Source organism: Octopus sinensis, linkage group LG25, assembly GCF_006345805.1.
Source record: "Octopus sinensis linkage group LG25, ASM634580v1, whole genome shotgun sequence".
Taxonomy (NCBI): domain Eukaryota; kingdom Metazoa; phylum Mollusca; class Cephalopoda; order Octopoda; family Octopodidae; genus Octopus; species Octopus sinensis.
In genome coordinates this window covers 19,640,786-19,658,188 of record NC_043021.1, presented here as the reverse complement: position 1 = coordinate 19,658,188, position 17,403 = coordinate 19,640,786, and the positions used below count along the sequence as shown (strand labels likewise).

At 39.4% G+C, this 17,403-nt stretch overlaps 1 protein-coding gene across 2 annotated transcripts in view; it reads left to right on the top strand.

Annotated features, from left to right (window-relative positions):
- LOC115224223 (bromodomain adjacent to zinc finger domain protein 1A) overlaps positions 1-17,012 on the top strand; it is a 98,190-nt gene extending 81,178 nt beyond the window's left edge. For both annotated transcript variants that reach the window (XM_029795004.2, XM_036513450.1), the window contains 7 exons: positions 1,840-2,134; positions 4,132-4,394; positions 6,587-6,780; positions 7,635-7,837; positions 9,752-9,934; positions 11,628-11,767; positions 14,931-17,012. In XM_029795004.2, coding sequence (XP_029650864.1) covers positions 1,840-2,134; positions 4,132-4,394; positions 6,587-6,780; positions 7,635-7,837; positions 9,752-9,934; positions 11,628-11,767; positions 14,931-15,233 — 1,581 coding nt within the window. In that variant the 3' untranslated portion in view covers positions 15,234-17,012. The remainder of the gene's footprint in view (positions 1-1,839; positions 2,135-4,131; positions 4,395-6,586; positions 6,781-7,634; positions 7,838-9,751; positions 9,935-11,627; positions 11,768-14,930) is intronic.
- Positions 17,013-17,403: the final 391 nt, after the last annotated feature.

The window sequence follows — 17,403 nt, the reverse complement described above, 5'->3', positions numbered from 1 at the left end:
GTCCTGCCCCCCCCCCCCCCATCATCCTTTTTAAAATCCTTTAGCATTCGCATTACTCCCTCAAATGTAATGCTTATTTGTTCACATTGTTTTGAATTAATTACGCATTATCTTTTAGCTTTGAGATTTTGATGAGGCAACTGTTAATTTTTTGGAATGACATTGTGGGGCAGAATTGAGAAACCAGATCTAGCGAAGTAGAATATTTCGGATGGATGTGGCTGGTTTCAAAGAGTTAAACTAGATTTAGTCACTGGTGTGGAATTATATGGCTGTGTGATTAAGAAGTCGGATCAATTGGCTGAAATTGGTGCTTGTTTATTTTTTTTTTCCATCGATTTCTTAGTGTCTAAGTTGGCCTTATCTTGGCCCAAATATTTTACATGTTTGGCGTTCAAACTGGCCATATCTTGCCTCACATCTACCTACATTGGACATTCTAAAAATAAACAATGACATCATTGAAACCTCAAAGCTATAAGATAATGCATGTTTAATTCAAAACAATTTGAATGAAAAAAAGAATTACATTTAACAGAGTAATTTGTATACTAAAAGGTTAACAAAAATAAAAAAAAGATGTAAGTCAAAATGAAATAAGGTATTCCTTATATGTAGACAAGGCGGTAAGCTAGTAGAATCGTTAGCACGCCGGGCGAAATGCCAAGCGGTATTTTGTCTGCCGTTACGTTCTGAGTTCAAATTCCGCCGAGGTCGACTTTGCCTTTCATCCTTTTGGGGTCAATTAAATAAGTACCAGTTATGCACTGGGGTCGATATAATTGACTTAATCCGTTTGTCTGTCCTTGTTTGTCCCCTCTATGTTTAGCCCCTTGTGGGCAATAAAGAAAAATGCTGTATTGTTTGTAAAGCTTTTTTCATTTATTTCATTATCTAATTTTCTTGTATTGTTATAATTTGGGATATTGTATTTTTTTTTCTTGCCAAATAAACACACACTCACACTTATATCTGTTCTTTGCTCGTTTATCACTGTTCTGTTCTTAACTGATGTCCATTGCCTGGAAATCTTTTGTCACACACCTGTGACCTCTCCAGCAACACTTTCTCTCCTGCTCTGCTTAGTCCATTCTGTTCATCTAAGACAGTGCTTTTCAACTTTTTTGCTGGAGCGGAACCCCAAGGAAACATTCCACTGGCTCGAGGAACCCCTGTGCAATAATTTAATAGTCTTATGCACATATATCTGCACAGGAGAATTAAAAATTACTGCTGATTTAGCAGTTTTTGTAACTTCTTGCGGAACCCCTGCACTGTACTGGCGGAACCCCGGTTGAAAACCACTGGTCTAGTAGTTAGGACCCCATGTTATGGCCCTGGTAACCCAGCTTCGAATCCTGGTTACGGCAGTTCATCATTACCTTTTCTTTTGGCGCAGGTGTGGCCCTGTGGTAAGAACCTTGCTTCCCAACCACATGGTTCTGGGTTCAGTCTCACTGCGTGGCACCTTGGGCAAATGTCTTCTACTATAGCCTCGGGCCGGCGAAAGCCTTATGAATGGATTTGGTAGATGGAAATTGAAAGAAGTACGTCGTGTATGTATGTATGTATGTATGTATGTGTGTGTGTGTCTGTCTGTCCTCCCTGGTTGAAAACCACTGATCTAAGAACAGATATGTGATGATAGATTTCCGGTCAGTGGACATCAGTTAGAATAAGAACAGTAAGAAACGACTGAAGCATGAAGATGTAGTGCATATGTTTATTTGCGGGGGGGGGGTACCATCCCAAAATATAACAATATCTGTATCAACATGGCTTCACATCAGGAATCTCGCAAGAGAAATTCATAAATGCGATTTTCTTGTCTTTTTCCAGGTAAAAGATCGTCTCCAGTGGCGTGCTAAAGTGGAAGGTAACTTGAAGAGCGAGAAGCCGGCGCCCGATCAGGAAAGTGGTGGAGAAAGTGGTGATGGAAACATTGATAATGTTGTTAAAAGCCTCGCGAAAGCTTTGCTGCAAATAGCTCATGGTGTTGAGTCGCGTTACATGCGAGAGCCGTTTGGTGACTCTGAGGAGCTTCGGAAATCTAGGCTGAAATTGGAGAGTAGCAAAGATCAGAAGAATAAGAAGAAAGATGAGAAAGCAGATAAGAGTGAAGACAGTGATGAAAGTAAGTCGGTCATTTTGGTGTGTGTTTGTGGTGATGTCTGTTAGTATATTGGAGTACCGTAATCGTAATCTTGTCAGTAGATTTGGTAGATGGAGACTGGAAAGAGCCTTTCTCATATATATGTATGTATGTATGTATGTATTTATATGTATGTATATATATGTATGTATATATATATATGTGTATGTATGTATATGTATGTATATATATGTATGTATATATATGTATGTATGTATATATATATGTATGTATATGTATGTATATACAAAATTTAATGGACTGACCACTAAAAGTGGACGGTCAATATGCTAGATATAGATGTCAAAATCGCTATTTTGACGTCTATATCTAGCATATTGACCGTCCACTTTTGTGGTCAGTCCTTTAAATTTTGTATGTAAAAATATTTTAATCTTCGGATTTCTTTAATATGCCACTGGTTTTAATTGATTAATATCAATTTCTACCCGTATTCAATTTTACATATATATATATATATATATATATATATATAGATAGAGGAGTGGCTGTGTGGTAAGTAGCCTGTTTACCAACCACATGGTTCCGGGTTCAGTCCCACTGCGTGGCATCTTGGGCAAGTGTCTTCTACTATAGCCTCGGGCCGACCAAAACCTTGTGAGTGGATTTGGTAGATGGAAACTGAAAGAAGCCCGTCGTATATATATATATGTGTTTGTGTTTGTCCCCCTAGCATTGCTTGACAACCGATGCTGGTGTGTTTATGTCCCCGTTACTTTAGCGGTTCGGCAAAAGAATAAGTCCCGGGGTTGATTTGCTCGACTAAAGGCGGTGCTCCAGCATGGCCGCAGTCAAATGACTGAAACAAGTAAAAGAGTATATATATATATATAATATATATATATATATATATATATATATACATACACACACATATACTAGCTGACGTACCCAGTAATTCCTGGGAAAGCGGGGCTTATCCCTTGGTTCTGTTCTCATAATCGTTTCGCCAATCCAATAACAACAATACAAAGTATTTAGCACTTAAAACGGTTTTTGTGCATTTGCAGAGAATACTGAACTGTCTTACACAGGACCTTGTTTAACCTTTTAGCATTCAGATTATTCTGTCAAATGTAATGCTTATTTATTCACATTGTTTTGAACTAATCAGGCCTTGCTTTGTAGCTTTGAGAAATCGATGTGACTGTTTGCTTTTAGAATGACATTGTAGGGCAGGTGTGAGAGGTCAGCTCTGGTTGGTTTGAACAGAAAACAGGGAGAATATTTGGGCCGATATATCTGGTTTAAAAGCTAAAGGGTTGAAGCAGTAAGTTTGTATAGAACTAGGGATGTGTTCAGGCAGGTTGATATGAAATGGGTTGGTAATTTAGGGCTTGGAGTCAGTTGAAGTAAGACAGTTCTAAGTGGTGAACAGAGGTGGGAGGATAAGTCTCAGATGTGTTAGAAAGGAAATTGTAAATGCAAGGATCAGGAGCCATTGAAATGGTAATTGTACAAAAGATAAGGCAGAGATGCCAAGAATGGAATAATGAAAGCGGTAAGCTGGCAGAAACGTTATCACGCCGGACGAAATGCTTAGCGGTATTTCATCTGCCGTTACGTTCTGGGTTCAAATTCCGCCAAGGTCGACTTTGCCTTTCATCCTTTCGGGGTCGATAAATTAAGTACCAGTTATGCACTGGGGTTGATGTAATCGACTTAATACCTTTGTTTGTCCTCTCTCTGTTTAGCCCCTTGTGGATAGTGAAGAAATAGGTATTTCATATGCTGTTACGTTCTGGGTTCAAATTCCGCTGAGGTCGACTTTGCCCTTCATCCTTTCAGGGTCGATAAATTAAATACCAGTTATGCACGGGGGTCGATGTAATCAACTTAATACCTTTGTTTGCCCTCTCTCTGTTTTGCCCCTTGTGGGCAACAAAGAAATAAGAATGGAATAATTTCAAACAGTTATTTATGACATTTAAAAAAAAACTTTTTTTTTTTGTTTTTAGATGAAGAAAAAGTTGAAGTGACTCCGAAGTCGAAGAGTAAAAAGAGTGTGTTTGAACGATGGGAAGAATCTTTATGTAATTGCACCAGCTTTCCTCAAATCTTCCTCCATTTGTCTTCCTTGGAGAAAAGTATCATTTGGTCGAAATCCGCACTGCACGCTCGTTGTCGAATCTGTCGGCGTAAAGGTGATGGCGAGCACATGCTTCTGTGTGATGGTTGTGACCGAGGACATCATATGTACTGTCTGAAGCCTCCAGTTAAGGTCTCCGCTCGTTTTCTATTTCATCTTTTCCCAACCTGTTTCTACATCATTGATGTTTTCTACTTTTCATCTTGTTTCTATCATTGTAACGTGCCCATGCTGGAGTATAATTGCCTTCCAGCAGGGCCTTGGTGGTTAGATGGCAAATTGAATTGTTAAGACTTAGGGTAAAATGTTCCAACTATCTGCACTCAACATATAATGTATATATGTAATACACACATTATACACACACACACACACACACACATCATCATCGTTTAGCGTCTGTTTTCCATGCTAGCATGGGTTGGACACACACACATATATATATATATATGTATATATGTTAGCACGCCAGGCGAAATGCGTAGCTGTATTTCGTCTGCTGTTACGTTCTGAGTTCAAATTCCGCCGAGGTCGACTTTGCCTTTCATCCTTTCAGGGTTGATAAATAAAGTACCAGTTTCGCACTGGGGTCTATGTAATCGACTTAATCCGTTTGTCTGTCCTTGTTTGTCCCCTCTATGTTTAGCCCCTTGTGGGTAGTAAAGAAATATATATATGTATATAATACATTGTGTATATATATATATATGTATATAATACATTGTGTATATATATATATATATATTTAATAACAATAATAATGATACTCTCAGAGTGATTGGCGTTAGGAAGGGCATCCAGCTGTAGAAACTCTGCTGGATCAGATTGGAGCCTGGTGCAGCCATCTGGTTTGCCAGTCCTCAATCAGATCATACAACCCATGCTAGCATGGAAAGTGGACATTAAACAACGATGATGATGATTATGTTATCTATAAGTGTGTGTGTGTGTGTGTGTGTGTATACATATGTGTATGCATGTGTATATATATTATACATACGCACAACAACACAGCGGCCAGCGATGATTATGGAGTCAGAAAATAAAGCAGACGCTGCAAATTTTAAATGTTTTTGAATGTCCTTCACAGTAAAGTTTGTGTATTCATCTGAAGAAAACAGTTTTTTATAATGATATAATATACTCTGTAATCAATTAAAATAATTCGTTAGAAACAGCTGTAATGACTTGACGCCTGTCCATGGTTATTTATATATTTATGATTCACCTCTCTCAGAACCTGCTCCTTGCATGTTCCAAAGTATATCTATTTAATACAATGGGTGTTTCTGATTAACCCAAAGGCTGATAGTAAACTCAGGTTCAATTAATTGTATACATAACCTGAATAACTTTCTGCCTGTACTTCGGTTCAAATATTTGTATTCATCAATACTTGCTGTGCATGCATTTTAATTTTGACCCATTTAAGTGCCTTATTCACCTGAATCTTGATATATTATATATACACAGGTAAGGTGGCGAGCTGGCAGAAACGTTAGCATGCCGGGCGAAATCCGTAGCCGTATTTCGTCTACCGTTACGTTCTGAGTTCAAATTCCGCCGAGGTCGACTTTGCCTTTCATCCTTTCGGGGGTTGATAAATTAAGAACCAGTTACTCACTGGGGTCGATGTAATCGACTTAATCCCTTTGTCTGTTTTTGTTTTCCCCTCTGTGTTTAGCCCCTTGTGGGTAATAAAGAAATAGGTATTTCGTCTGCTGTTACATTCTGAGTTCAAATTCCGCCGAGGTCGACTTTGCCTTTCATCCTTTCGGGGGTTGATAAATTAAGAACCAGTTACTCACTGGGGTCGATGTAATCGACTTAATCCCTTTGTCTGTTTTTGTTTTCCCCTCTGTGTTTAGCCCCTTGTGGGTAATAAAGAAATAGGTATTTCGTCTGCTGTTACATTCTGAGTTCAAATTCCGCCGAGGTCGACTTTGCCTTTCATCCTTTTCGGGGTCGATAAATTAAGAACCAGTTATGCACTGGGGTCGATGTAATCGACTTAATCCCTTTGTCTGTCCTTGTTTTCCCCTCTGTGTTTAGCCCCTTGTGGGCAATAAAGAAATATATATACACAGGTATGCATGCATATTAGTTTAGCATATAATTCTGTCGATCGATTACTTGAATGTTTGTAATTGAAATCGGAGGAGCTTCACTTAATACACTGATGCATGCACCTGCACACACACACACACCTATAATAGAAATTCCACAGTACTCTGCCCTGAGATTGAACTCGTAACTTGTTAAGCACAGCTTACCAATGCTTATGTGTGTATGCATGTAATTAACCTAGTTGTCTCCCTTCTCAGACCGTTCCCGACGGTGACTGGTTTTGTCCCAATTGTAAACCTAAAGAAGCTCGCCCATCTCCTCGCAAAGGTCAGCGACACATGTACGTGGTGGATTCCGAGGAATCCGAAGAGGACGACGAGGAAGAAGGTGATTCCAATGAAGAAGAGGAGGAGGAAGAGGAAAATGAAGACAGTGAAAATCAAGACAGCAGGTGAGCTATTTTCAGTTAGAAAAGTCATTTTTGTTTATTTGTTTTTGTTTTTATAGTGTGTGTGTGTGTGTATATATATATATATGTTCAAATATTTTGTGTATGTTAGAAGTTCTAACCAGTTTATTACACATAAATTGCAACAACAAAATCTTATATGAACCTCCAAGAGTCAAATGTGCCCTGGTTGGGAACCATTGCTCTTAAAGTTTTTATTTCCAAAATTATTTGTAACCCTGACAAAACAGGTTAAAAATAATTGCAGTAACTTCATAGAATTAACTTCTTTTGATGAAGACATTAACCCTTTTGTTACCAACCCGGCTGAAACCGGCTCTGGCTCTGTAGTACAAATGTCTTGTTTACATAAGTTTTCAATTAAAATCTTCCACCAAACCTTAATCACAATTTATGTTCCTAATACTAGCTGAATGATAACTAAGTTATTTTACTAAATTCTTTGTTATATTTAAAGTAATTAAAAGAAACACAGAACATCTCTAAATAAATACAGTAATGAAAGGGTTAAAATATATAATAGAGAAACAATTCTTCACCCTTTCATTATCAACCCAGCTGAAACTGGCTCTGTAGTACAAATGTCTTGTTTTCATAAGTTTTCAATTAAAATCTTCCACCAAACCTTAGTCACAATTTATGTTCCTAACACTAGCTGAATGATAACTAAGTTATTTTACTAAATTCTTTGCTATATTTAAAGTAATTGAAAGGAACACAGAGCATCTCTAAATAAATACAGTAACGAAAGGGTTAACGGCTTCTGTTGTTGTATTGTAGAAGTGTTTCTGTTAACGAGCTCCTGTGCTAAGTCTTTCTCTTTCTGTCTCTTGCAGCTCTGACAGTGCTGAGCAATATCAAGCACGTAAAAAGGAATCGAGGACAGATAATGCTTGCGTTGTCTGTGGACGTCGTGGTGCCTTGGTTATCTGTGATAAGTGCCCGAATGTTTACCATTTATCATGTGCTAATCCACCTCTCAAGAAAGTTCCAAGAACCAAATGGTTGTGTGGAAGTTGTTCAGGATTAGACAAAAAGAGTAAGTTTTTCTGGTATTTTTCTTGTTCTTTTGTTTTCATCGAGTACAGACACGACCCATGGCCATGTGGCTATAGGACAGACTGGCACAGCCATTTTGGTGCTGTTGATTTGATGCCAACTTACCTGACATTTTTCATACTACTGTGGCCGATGCCAGCGCCGCCTTGACTGGCTTCTGTGCCGGTGGCACATAAAAAGCACCATCCGAACGTGGCCGATGCCAGCGCTGCCTTGACTGGCTTCTGTGCTGGTGGCACGTAAAAAGCACCCACTACACTCACATAGTGGTTGGTGTTAGGAAAGACATCCAGCTGTAGAAACACTGCCAGATCAGACTGGAGCCTGGTGCAGCCTCCTGGCTTCCCAGACCCCGGTCGAACCGTCCAACCTGTGCTAGCGCGGAAAACAGACGTTAAACGATGATGATGGTGTGTGTGTGTGTACAGGTCGTTATCGACTTATGACCTATCCAGCTTATGACTGATTGACTTTACGACGATCGGCATGCCATCTCCTGGCAGCAATAATAAATAGTCCAGCTGAAATCCAATGGGTTTAATTTCTTAGAAATTAACCCATTTATGGGTGATGTCCGTGAGCATATGCTCTCACTAGGTTTGGTTATCGATCGCCGCTGTATTAATGGATGATTATCCTGTTGCAGAGACATCAAAGCAACCTCGTATTTGTTTATAAGATGACTGCTTGAGACTCCAAAGTTTTTGAGTAATGCCAGTATAATAGAATAATACAGAATGCTGTGTGTGACTCTTACCTGAGAATGTACCTTAAGAATGTAAAAATATAAAACAAAGCTATTAGGCCTGTAGGCCAACTTACAACCAGTCAGTGGAAACCAATTGTGGTTAAAGTCGATGACAACCTGTATATATATATATGTGTACACACATACACACACACACACATATATATATATATATATATACATACACAAATCTGACTGGGCCTGATGAAGCCTTCCGGCTTCACAGACCCCAGTTAAACCGTCCAACCCATGCTAGCATGGAAAACGGGCGCTAAATGATGATGATGATACACACACATACATACGTATATATATATATATCACCATCGTCGTTTAACGTCTGCTTTCCATGCTAGTATGGGTTGAACGATTTGACTGAGGACTGGTGAACCAGGCTTCAATCTTGATCAGAGTTTCTACAGCTGGATGCTCCTCCTAATGCCAACCACTCCGAGAGTGTAGTGGGTGCTTTTATGTGCCACCGGCACGATGGCCAGTTAGGCAGTACTGGCAATGGCCCCGCTCAAATGGTGTTTTTTACGTACCACCTACACAAGTGCCAGTCCAGTGGCACTGGCAATGGCCCCGCTCGAATGTTTTCTCACGTACCAGTAAGACTGGTGGGGCATACTTCTCTTTATGTGACTGAGGAGAGGGAATGTGCCTGGCCCTTGTGTTCAATTAATAAATTGTAATATGTCTTTCTCTGTGTGTTTGCCTCCAACACCAAAAGAGTACTGTCAACAAAACAAAGTTGAATGTCCACTCAGCCATGCCAAATAGCTGTGCCCAATTGTCCCATTCCATGGCCATGTGGCTCAGAACTTTGCATTGCAGTCCTCTAGTTTTTATCTCCCTGTCCATCTACTACACCAATGTCCCGCAACCTTTTTTTCACTTGCGGTACACTTATATCCTTTTCAAAATTTGATGGCACACCTGAGCTAAAAATATAACTAAAAGTATAGGGGGAAAAAATTCAAGTTACACTGTGGCACACCTAGCATCATCTCGTGGCACATCAAGCATCGTCTTGTGGCACATCAATGTGCCTCGACATACCGGTTGTGGAACACTATACTCTGCTCACACATGGGCATACACACGTGTATGATTGTATCACAGGTATACTTTGTACTTTTGCAGGTAAAAGAAATTCCAGTGGGAGAGGTTCTAGTCATTCTGTATCCAAGAAGGACAGTCCGAGGAACAGTCCACTAAATGCTCGTTCAAGGAAGAGGGCGAGATCAGAATCTGACGAGGAAGTTGCACCAAAACGCTCTCGACATGCAGCAAAGGGAAAGACATCTTCACTTGCAGAAACCGAAGGTGAGTTAACCATAACCATATTGTGCTGTGTTCTTGGTGTACTGGGAAGAACATCGACTTAATCTGTTTGTCTGTCCCCTCTGTATTTAGCCTCTTGTGGGCAGTAAGGAAATAGGTATTTTGTCTGCCGTTACGTTCTGAGTTCAAATTCCGCCGAGGTCGACTTTGCCTTTCATCCTTTCGGGGTCAATATAAACGACTTAATCCGTGTGTCTGTCCTTGTTTGTCCCCTCTGTGTTTAGCCCCTTGTGGGCAGTAAAGAAATAGGTATTTTGTCTGCTGTTACGTTCCGAGTTCAAATTCCGCCGAGGTCGACTTTGCCTTTCATCCTTTCGGGGTCAATATAAACGACTTAATCCGTGTGTCTGTCCTTGTTTGTCCCCTCTGTGTTTAGCCTCTTGTGGGCAGTAAAGAAATAGGTATTTTGTCTGCTGTTACGTTCTGAGTTCAAATTCTGCCAAAGTCGACTTTGCCTTTCATCCTTTCGGGGTCAATAAACTAAGTACCAGTTACGCACTGGGGTCGATATAATCGGCTTAACCGTTTTGTCTGTCCTCTCTATGTTTAGCCCCTTGTGGGCAATAAAGAAATAAGGAAGAGGTGTTTGTTTTATGCACCTGAAAGGAAGAGAGATGGTGTGGTTGTTTCATGATGGTTGAAGAGTGCTCAGATCAACTTTGCCTTTCATACTTTTGGGGGGTTTGATAAATAAGTGCCAGTCAAGCATTGAGGTCAATGTAACCGACTCACAAACTTTGGGCCCCTCTGCCTATCATAGAAAGGATTCTTATTCAGTACTTTCACTGCACAACTTAGCACAGCTGTGTGTTCTCCGTATGCACAGTTTTATTACTGTATTAAAAGTACCCTGCGTAGTATGTGTGCAATCCCTAGCAGTGCTATTTTCTGTATGTCATGCCTGTTTGTATGCCCTAGGGGCAGGGTGGTGGTTTTATGGTTACACAGTTGTCTGCATATTTTTGTCCTTATTCCTAAAGCACCTGCTATTTGTTATAGGGATAGTTTATTTTCAGGTCCCACAATATAAATCTGTTTCCATATTTTTTTCAGGACAGTCTTCTTTTTTCCCTATTTTTCCTTTGCCAAATAAACACACGCTACATGCTCGTCCCTCGGGTGAGCTTTATCATTGTTCCTATTTCAGTGTCCATTGTCTGAAATCTTTTGCCACACATCATAAGCAGAAAGTGTAACCTCTAGAAAGAGCTGTTTCTTCACTCCTGCTCCTGAGTGTTGGCTGCGGGGTCACTCCGAAAAGCTCTATCTGCGACGATTTCATCTCAATCGAAGGAGAGGGGCTTTCTCCGTCCGGGTTGCGGATCCGTGGAATAAGCTGCCGGATGAGATAGTAAAGATGCCGACGACCGCTCGGTTCAAAGTCTCTCTTGACCACAAATGGCCTGAACTCTTTGCATGAACACCCTCCCTGTACATAACTCCATGTCCCCCTACATGGCCTTGCTTTTGCTTTGTGAGCCAAAAAATTAACTTAACTTAACTTATGTGACCTTTTTTTTTTTTGTATTACGATTGTTTCTTCATCTCTTTTTGAGATGCATCATCATCTGCCAGGTCTGATATGTTGATTAGGAGTATCCCAAGTGTTTCACTGTGGTGATACTCCTGTGATGCAGCTGTTTTTCAATGATTGTCTTATCTGCTTTATTTGTAGAGTCTGACATAAAACATTACGTCAGCAGTTACCGAGGCAACAGTAAGGAGTACCAGTTAAAGGCCTGTGAGGATCTTATAAACGATTTGATGAAACATGAAGATTCTTGGCCATTTTTGCGGCCAGTCAGTAAAAAAATGGTAAGTTTTTTTTTTTTCAGTTTTACATTTGTGGGGATTGAACCTCTCACCCTACTCTTGTGTTTTTGTTTTGTTACCAGATGAATTATAGTATAGATGTTATTGGTTTAGAGAGAAAGCCCCCCACCACCAAAGACTGGTTAATGGTTTACCTCTTCGACTTTGGGCCTGGCCAGGTACTCCATCAGTTACGATGATGAGAGTTCTGTTTGGTTTCATCAACAGAACAGCCTGCTTGTGAAATTCATGTGCAAGTGGCTGAGCACTCCACAGACATGCACACTTTAATCCTTCAGATTATCCTGTCAAACTTAATGCATATTTATTCAAATTGGTTTGAATTAATTATGCATCGTCTTGCTGCTTCTAGATTTTAACAATGTGATACTCTTACTCTTTTACTTGTTTCAGTCATTTGACTGCGGCCATGCTGGAGCACCGCCTTTAGTGGAGCAAATCGACCCTGGGACTTATTCTTTGTAAGCCCAGTATTTATTCTATTGGTCTCTTTTGCCGAACCGCTAAGTGACGGGGACGTAAACACACCAGCATCGGTTGTCAAGCAATGCTAGGGGGACATACACACATAGATATACATATATACGACAGGCTTCTTTCAGTTTCCATCTATCAAATCCACTCACAAGGCATTGGTCGGCCCGGGGCTATAGCAGAAGACACTTGCCCAGATGCCACGCAGTGGGACTGAACCCGGAACCATGTGGTTGGTAAGCAAGCTACTTACCACACAGCCACTCCTGCACTTATGTTTGCCTTTAAACCATGGCAGACTTGTATGGCTCTTGCAATTTGATTGATGGTGATTATCCTGAAATAGTTAGTTGATCCAAAAGCGAAGTGGGGGTGTACTATATATATAAAGCATTGGAGCAAGGCTCCAAAATGGTGCACATTTTCTCCTGACAACCCCTAAAACCCACCTGGTGTCTGGTATGTAAAGGTTTTTCTATGTTTGATCACACTTGCATAAGCAAGCTGTTTCCAAGTCTCTAACTGCATCAGTGTGTGTGTGTATATATAGCTGGAAACTGGTAGTAGTTCCAACATTGCAAACTTGATAAGTGGTTCATTCTTGGTCTCAAGCATTTGTCTTAGGAAGAAAGGCTGAAGACGCTCGACCTTTATTCTCTAGAAAAACGGCGACACCATGGAGATCTCATTCTTGCTCACAACATCATAAGCGGAAAGTGTAACCTCTCGAAAGAGCTGTTCTTCACTCCTGCTCCAGAGCATCGGCTGCGGGGTCACTCCGAAAAGCTCTATCTGTGACGATTTCATCTCAATCGAAGGAGAGGGGCCTTCTCCGTCCGGGTTGCGGATCCATGGAAAAGCTGCCAGACGAGATGGTGAAGATGCCGACGACCGCTCGGTTCAAAGTCTCCTTTGACCTCAAGTGGCCTGAACTCTTTGCATGAACACCTTCCCTGTACATAACTCCATGTCCCCCTACATGGCCTTGCTTTTTGCTTTTTGAGCCAAAAAATTAACTAACTAACATTAACTAGAAGGCCCTTCTGTTGGGCCCTGTTTTGGCCGAGATAACTGTTAAGACGGGTCACCACTTACTATTAAAGGAACACACTTGGGAATAAATGAACAACTGTGGTGAGCATAATATATTTGTGCATACGTGTATGTGCGTGCATGTATATGTATCTGAGCTGTTTAAATTTCTTGAAAGCTGTATTTGTGATGTTGGTTTCAATTTCAAGTTCAAATCCACTGTGGTTCCCATCTTTCACTCTGCTCCCCATACTGTATGCTGACTGTTATTTCTAGCAGGTTGAACCACTACAAAGACGCTTTTTCATTAGCTTCAAAGACTCCTTGTTTAGTCCCAGACAAGCTCTTGTCCAGTAGACCTATATGATATAAATTAACCCTTTCTTCTTATTCAGATTACTCTGTCAAATGTAATGCCTTCTTTATTCACATTGTTTTGAATTAATCATGCAGTTGTAGCTTTAAGATATCAGTGACATGATTGCTTATTTTTAGAATGATATTGTAGGCAGGTGCAAGGGGCCAGATCTAGCTGGTTTGAATAAAAAAACAGGTAGAATATTTTGACTGGATATGGCTGGTTTAACCTTTAGCACTCAGGTTATTCTGTCAAATGTAATTCTTATTTATCAACATTTTGAATTACTTATGCATTATCTCATAACCTTGAGATTTCAATTTATGTTTAGAACGACATTGTAGGGTAGGTGTGAGAGGCTGGATCTAGCTGGTTTAACCCTTTATCATCCAGATTACTCTGTCAAATGTAATTCTTATTTCATACTCTCTCTCCCTCTTACTTGTTTCAGTCATTTGACTGTGGCCATGCTGGACCATTGCCTTTAGTCTCGACCCCAGGACTTATTCTTTGTAAGCCTAGTACTTATTCTATCGGTCTCTTTTGCCGAACCACTAAGTTATGGGGACGTAAACACACCAGCATCAGTTGCCAAGCGATGTCCGGGGGGGGGGGGACAAACACACACACAAACACATATACATACATATATATATACATATGTGTGTGTGTGTGTGTGTATATATATATATGTGTGTGTGTGTGTATATACATATATATATATATATATACGTATATACACACATACACACAACTCATTTCTACAGCTGAGTGAACTGGAGTAAAGTGAAATAAAGTGTCTTGCTCAAGAACATAACACACAACCTGGTCCAAAGAATTGAACTCACTAACGTCTGAGCCATGTACCTTCACACACACACACACACACAACACATATATACACAAATATACCACGGGCTTCTTTCAGTTTCCATCTCCCAAATCCATTCACAAGGTTTTGGTCGGCCTGAGGCTATAGGAGACACTTGCCCAAGGTGCCTCGCAGTGGGACTGAACCCGGAACATTATTTTGAATGAATTATGCATTGTCTTGCAGCTATGAGATTTTGATGATGTGATTGTTTATTTTTAGAACGACATTGTAAGGTAGGTGTGAGAGGACAGATCTGGTCAGTTTTAGCATAAAGCAGGTAGAATGTTTGGGCCTGATACACCTGGTTTAAATGCTAAAGGGTTAATTATTGCTGGGTTGTTTAATTACACAAGTCTTGTTCTGCCGTTATTGTTTCTATAATCTCCGTTTTCCGTCTCTCCTTCCAGGTACCTGATTACTATGACATTATCAAACATCCTATGGATTTCTCCACCATTCGCAACCGGATTCACAAATATCAATACACAGAACCCATAGCCCTCCTCAAAGACACTCGCTTAATATTCAGTAATTGCAAAGAGTACAACAAAAAGTCTGCCCCAGAGTTCAAAGCTGGTGCCAGTTTGTCAACCTATTTTGAGAAGCAGGTGAAAGATTTACAGCTGGAGGATGGCGAACACGCTTCGCCGAGCAGCAGTTCGCAGACAGACTCTGGGAAATCCAACACAAAGAAAAAGAGCAGAAATTAGTGTTCCATTATGATTACTAACTAATTACTATTATTATTATTATTATTCTTATTATTATTCTTATAATAATCACCATTATCATTGTCATCATCATCTTTAATCATAATGGGCAGTGGATTGGACAGAAGGAGGAGGAAAATACCTTGCAGGTATTTAGATTTGCTTTACGTTCTGAGTTCAAATCCTGCCAAGGTCGGCTTTAGCCCTTCATCCATACGAGGTCGATAAAATAAAGTACCAGTGGAGTACTGGGTGGGGAGTAGGATGTAGAGTAGGGCTATTCTCCCCCTCCCCTTCCCAATCAAATGTTGTGGCCTTGGGCCTATGACAGAAATCATTTAAAATGTTTTTATTTTAATTATTCACATATATATAAAAATCATTATTTCTATCCCCTTAAAGACCTTTAATCATTAACTTCAGTGACCCCCCCCCCTTTTTTTTTTTTTTGGTCCATCAGTGATGATGGTTGGCGTTTCAGTTTAAAAAAAAAAAAAAAAAATTTTTGTAAGAATATTCCCTCTTCTTCCTCCTCCTCCAGAGCAGAAGATGGTATAAATTAGGTTAACTACAACTGGCCCCGATTCTGTGGGGGCAGCTACAGTGTTCTTAACCATGTCTCTTTGTCCTGAGCAACTCTGCTGTCATTGGCCCGGACGAGGTTTGTGGCCGAATTCATTTACAGCATCTTTGGTTGCCAACTTTGGAGGTAGTTAAGTTGCGGGATGGGGATGGAACGGGGAGGGGTGTTTAAATAATTGTTTGTTTTTTTATTTATCTTTTTTTTTTTTTTTGCAAAAAAAAAAAAGAAAAAGACAAACGCCAGAACATTTGTGTTATACACAAATATGAAGAATGAAATGTTTAAAGCTAGAAAATAAATAACAAAAAAAAAAGACATACACACACACACAAAATAAAAAAAAAAGACAAAACTAGGTTGAGTGCCCCAGTTTATTCCGCTAGTCATGTGCTTCCTGGGGAGGTGGCATGGAAGTGGTGGGTGGCATCCCCTACCTCCAACAGACACACAATACATAAAAGAAATTATACAAAAAAAAAATTTAAAAAAAGTCTTTGTTCAAAATTCAATAAACTTGAAATAAAAAATTGCCTTTGGAACTTGAATTTGAGAAATTCTTTCTTCCACCGCCATTTCCATCTTTTGTTCAGAATTTGAGATTGGGAAGAGACGTACTCTTGGAGACGTTTCTGTCTCCCTCTCTCAGCCTGTTATATATTATGTTATATATACATATGATATACATATATTGTGTGTGTGTGTGTGTGTGTATATATATATATATATATATATATATACATACACACTATGTAAAAAAAAAAAAGTTGTTTTATTACAGGAAACAAAAATACAACATGTCCCCCTTCTTTGCTATTTCAACAGATGCATTCAGACATGCACCTTCTCTAACAAACATCTCTATCTCTGCAGCCTTTTTTACCTTGATTTAGATATGTTAAACATAATGCTACTTTCTTCTCCAGTCCTCTGCACCCCTCTCTCTTTCCTGCTACCTTCCCAAACAAGGAACGTATTTAATTTATTCTACTTCCTTTCCATCTTCTCCTCCTGTGTGTCATCTTCCATATGTTAAATAAACTGACCCTTTTACCGTTAAACTCAACCCTACCCTCTTACGTACATACATTACATACGTATAATACATGCGCATATTACATGCGTACATTACATAACATCATTCCTTCTTCCTCCTCTGTCGTTTTTTTTTTGTTTTTTTTTTAAATAATACAAAAAAAGAAAAACAAAACAAACCTATTTATTTATATGAAATGTTCAGAATATCTAAAGCAAAAAAAAAACACTAAATAAAATTTGAAAAGTTTTGAACAACAAAAAGATTTTTTTTTTTCAATTTGTAACAAAAAAAAAAAATTTTGATGAAAATGAAATAAAATGACTGAAAAAAAAAACACCCAAACCAAACCAAGAGGAAACAAAAAAAATATGAGACAAATGAGTTTTTTTTTTTTAAGTGAGGCATGTGTGGTTAGATCTTGGATACTCTTCCTTCATCCTTTATTCCTCTTTCAATGTTTCAAAATGCCAACAGTTAAAAAAAAAACAAACAAAAAAAATACCCCAAAAAAAAAACAGAACTAAATAAGAAACCCCCTACATTTTGCTGAT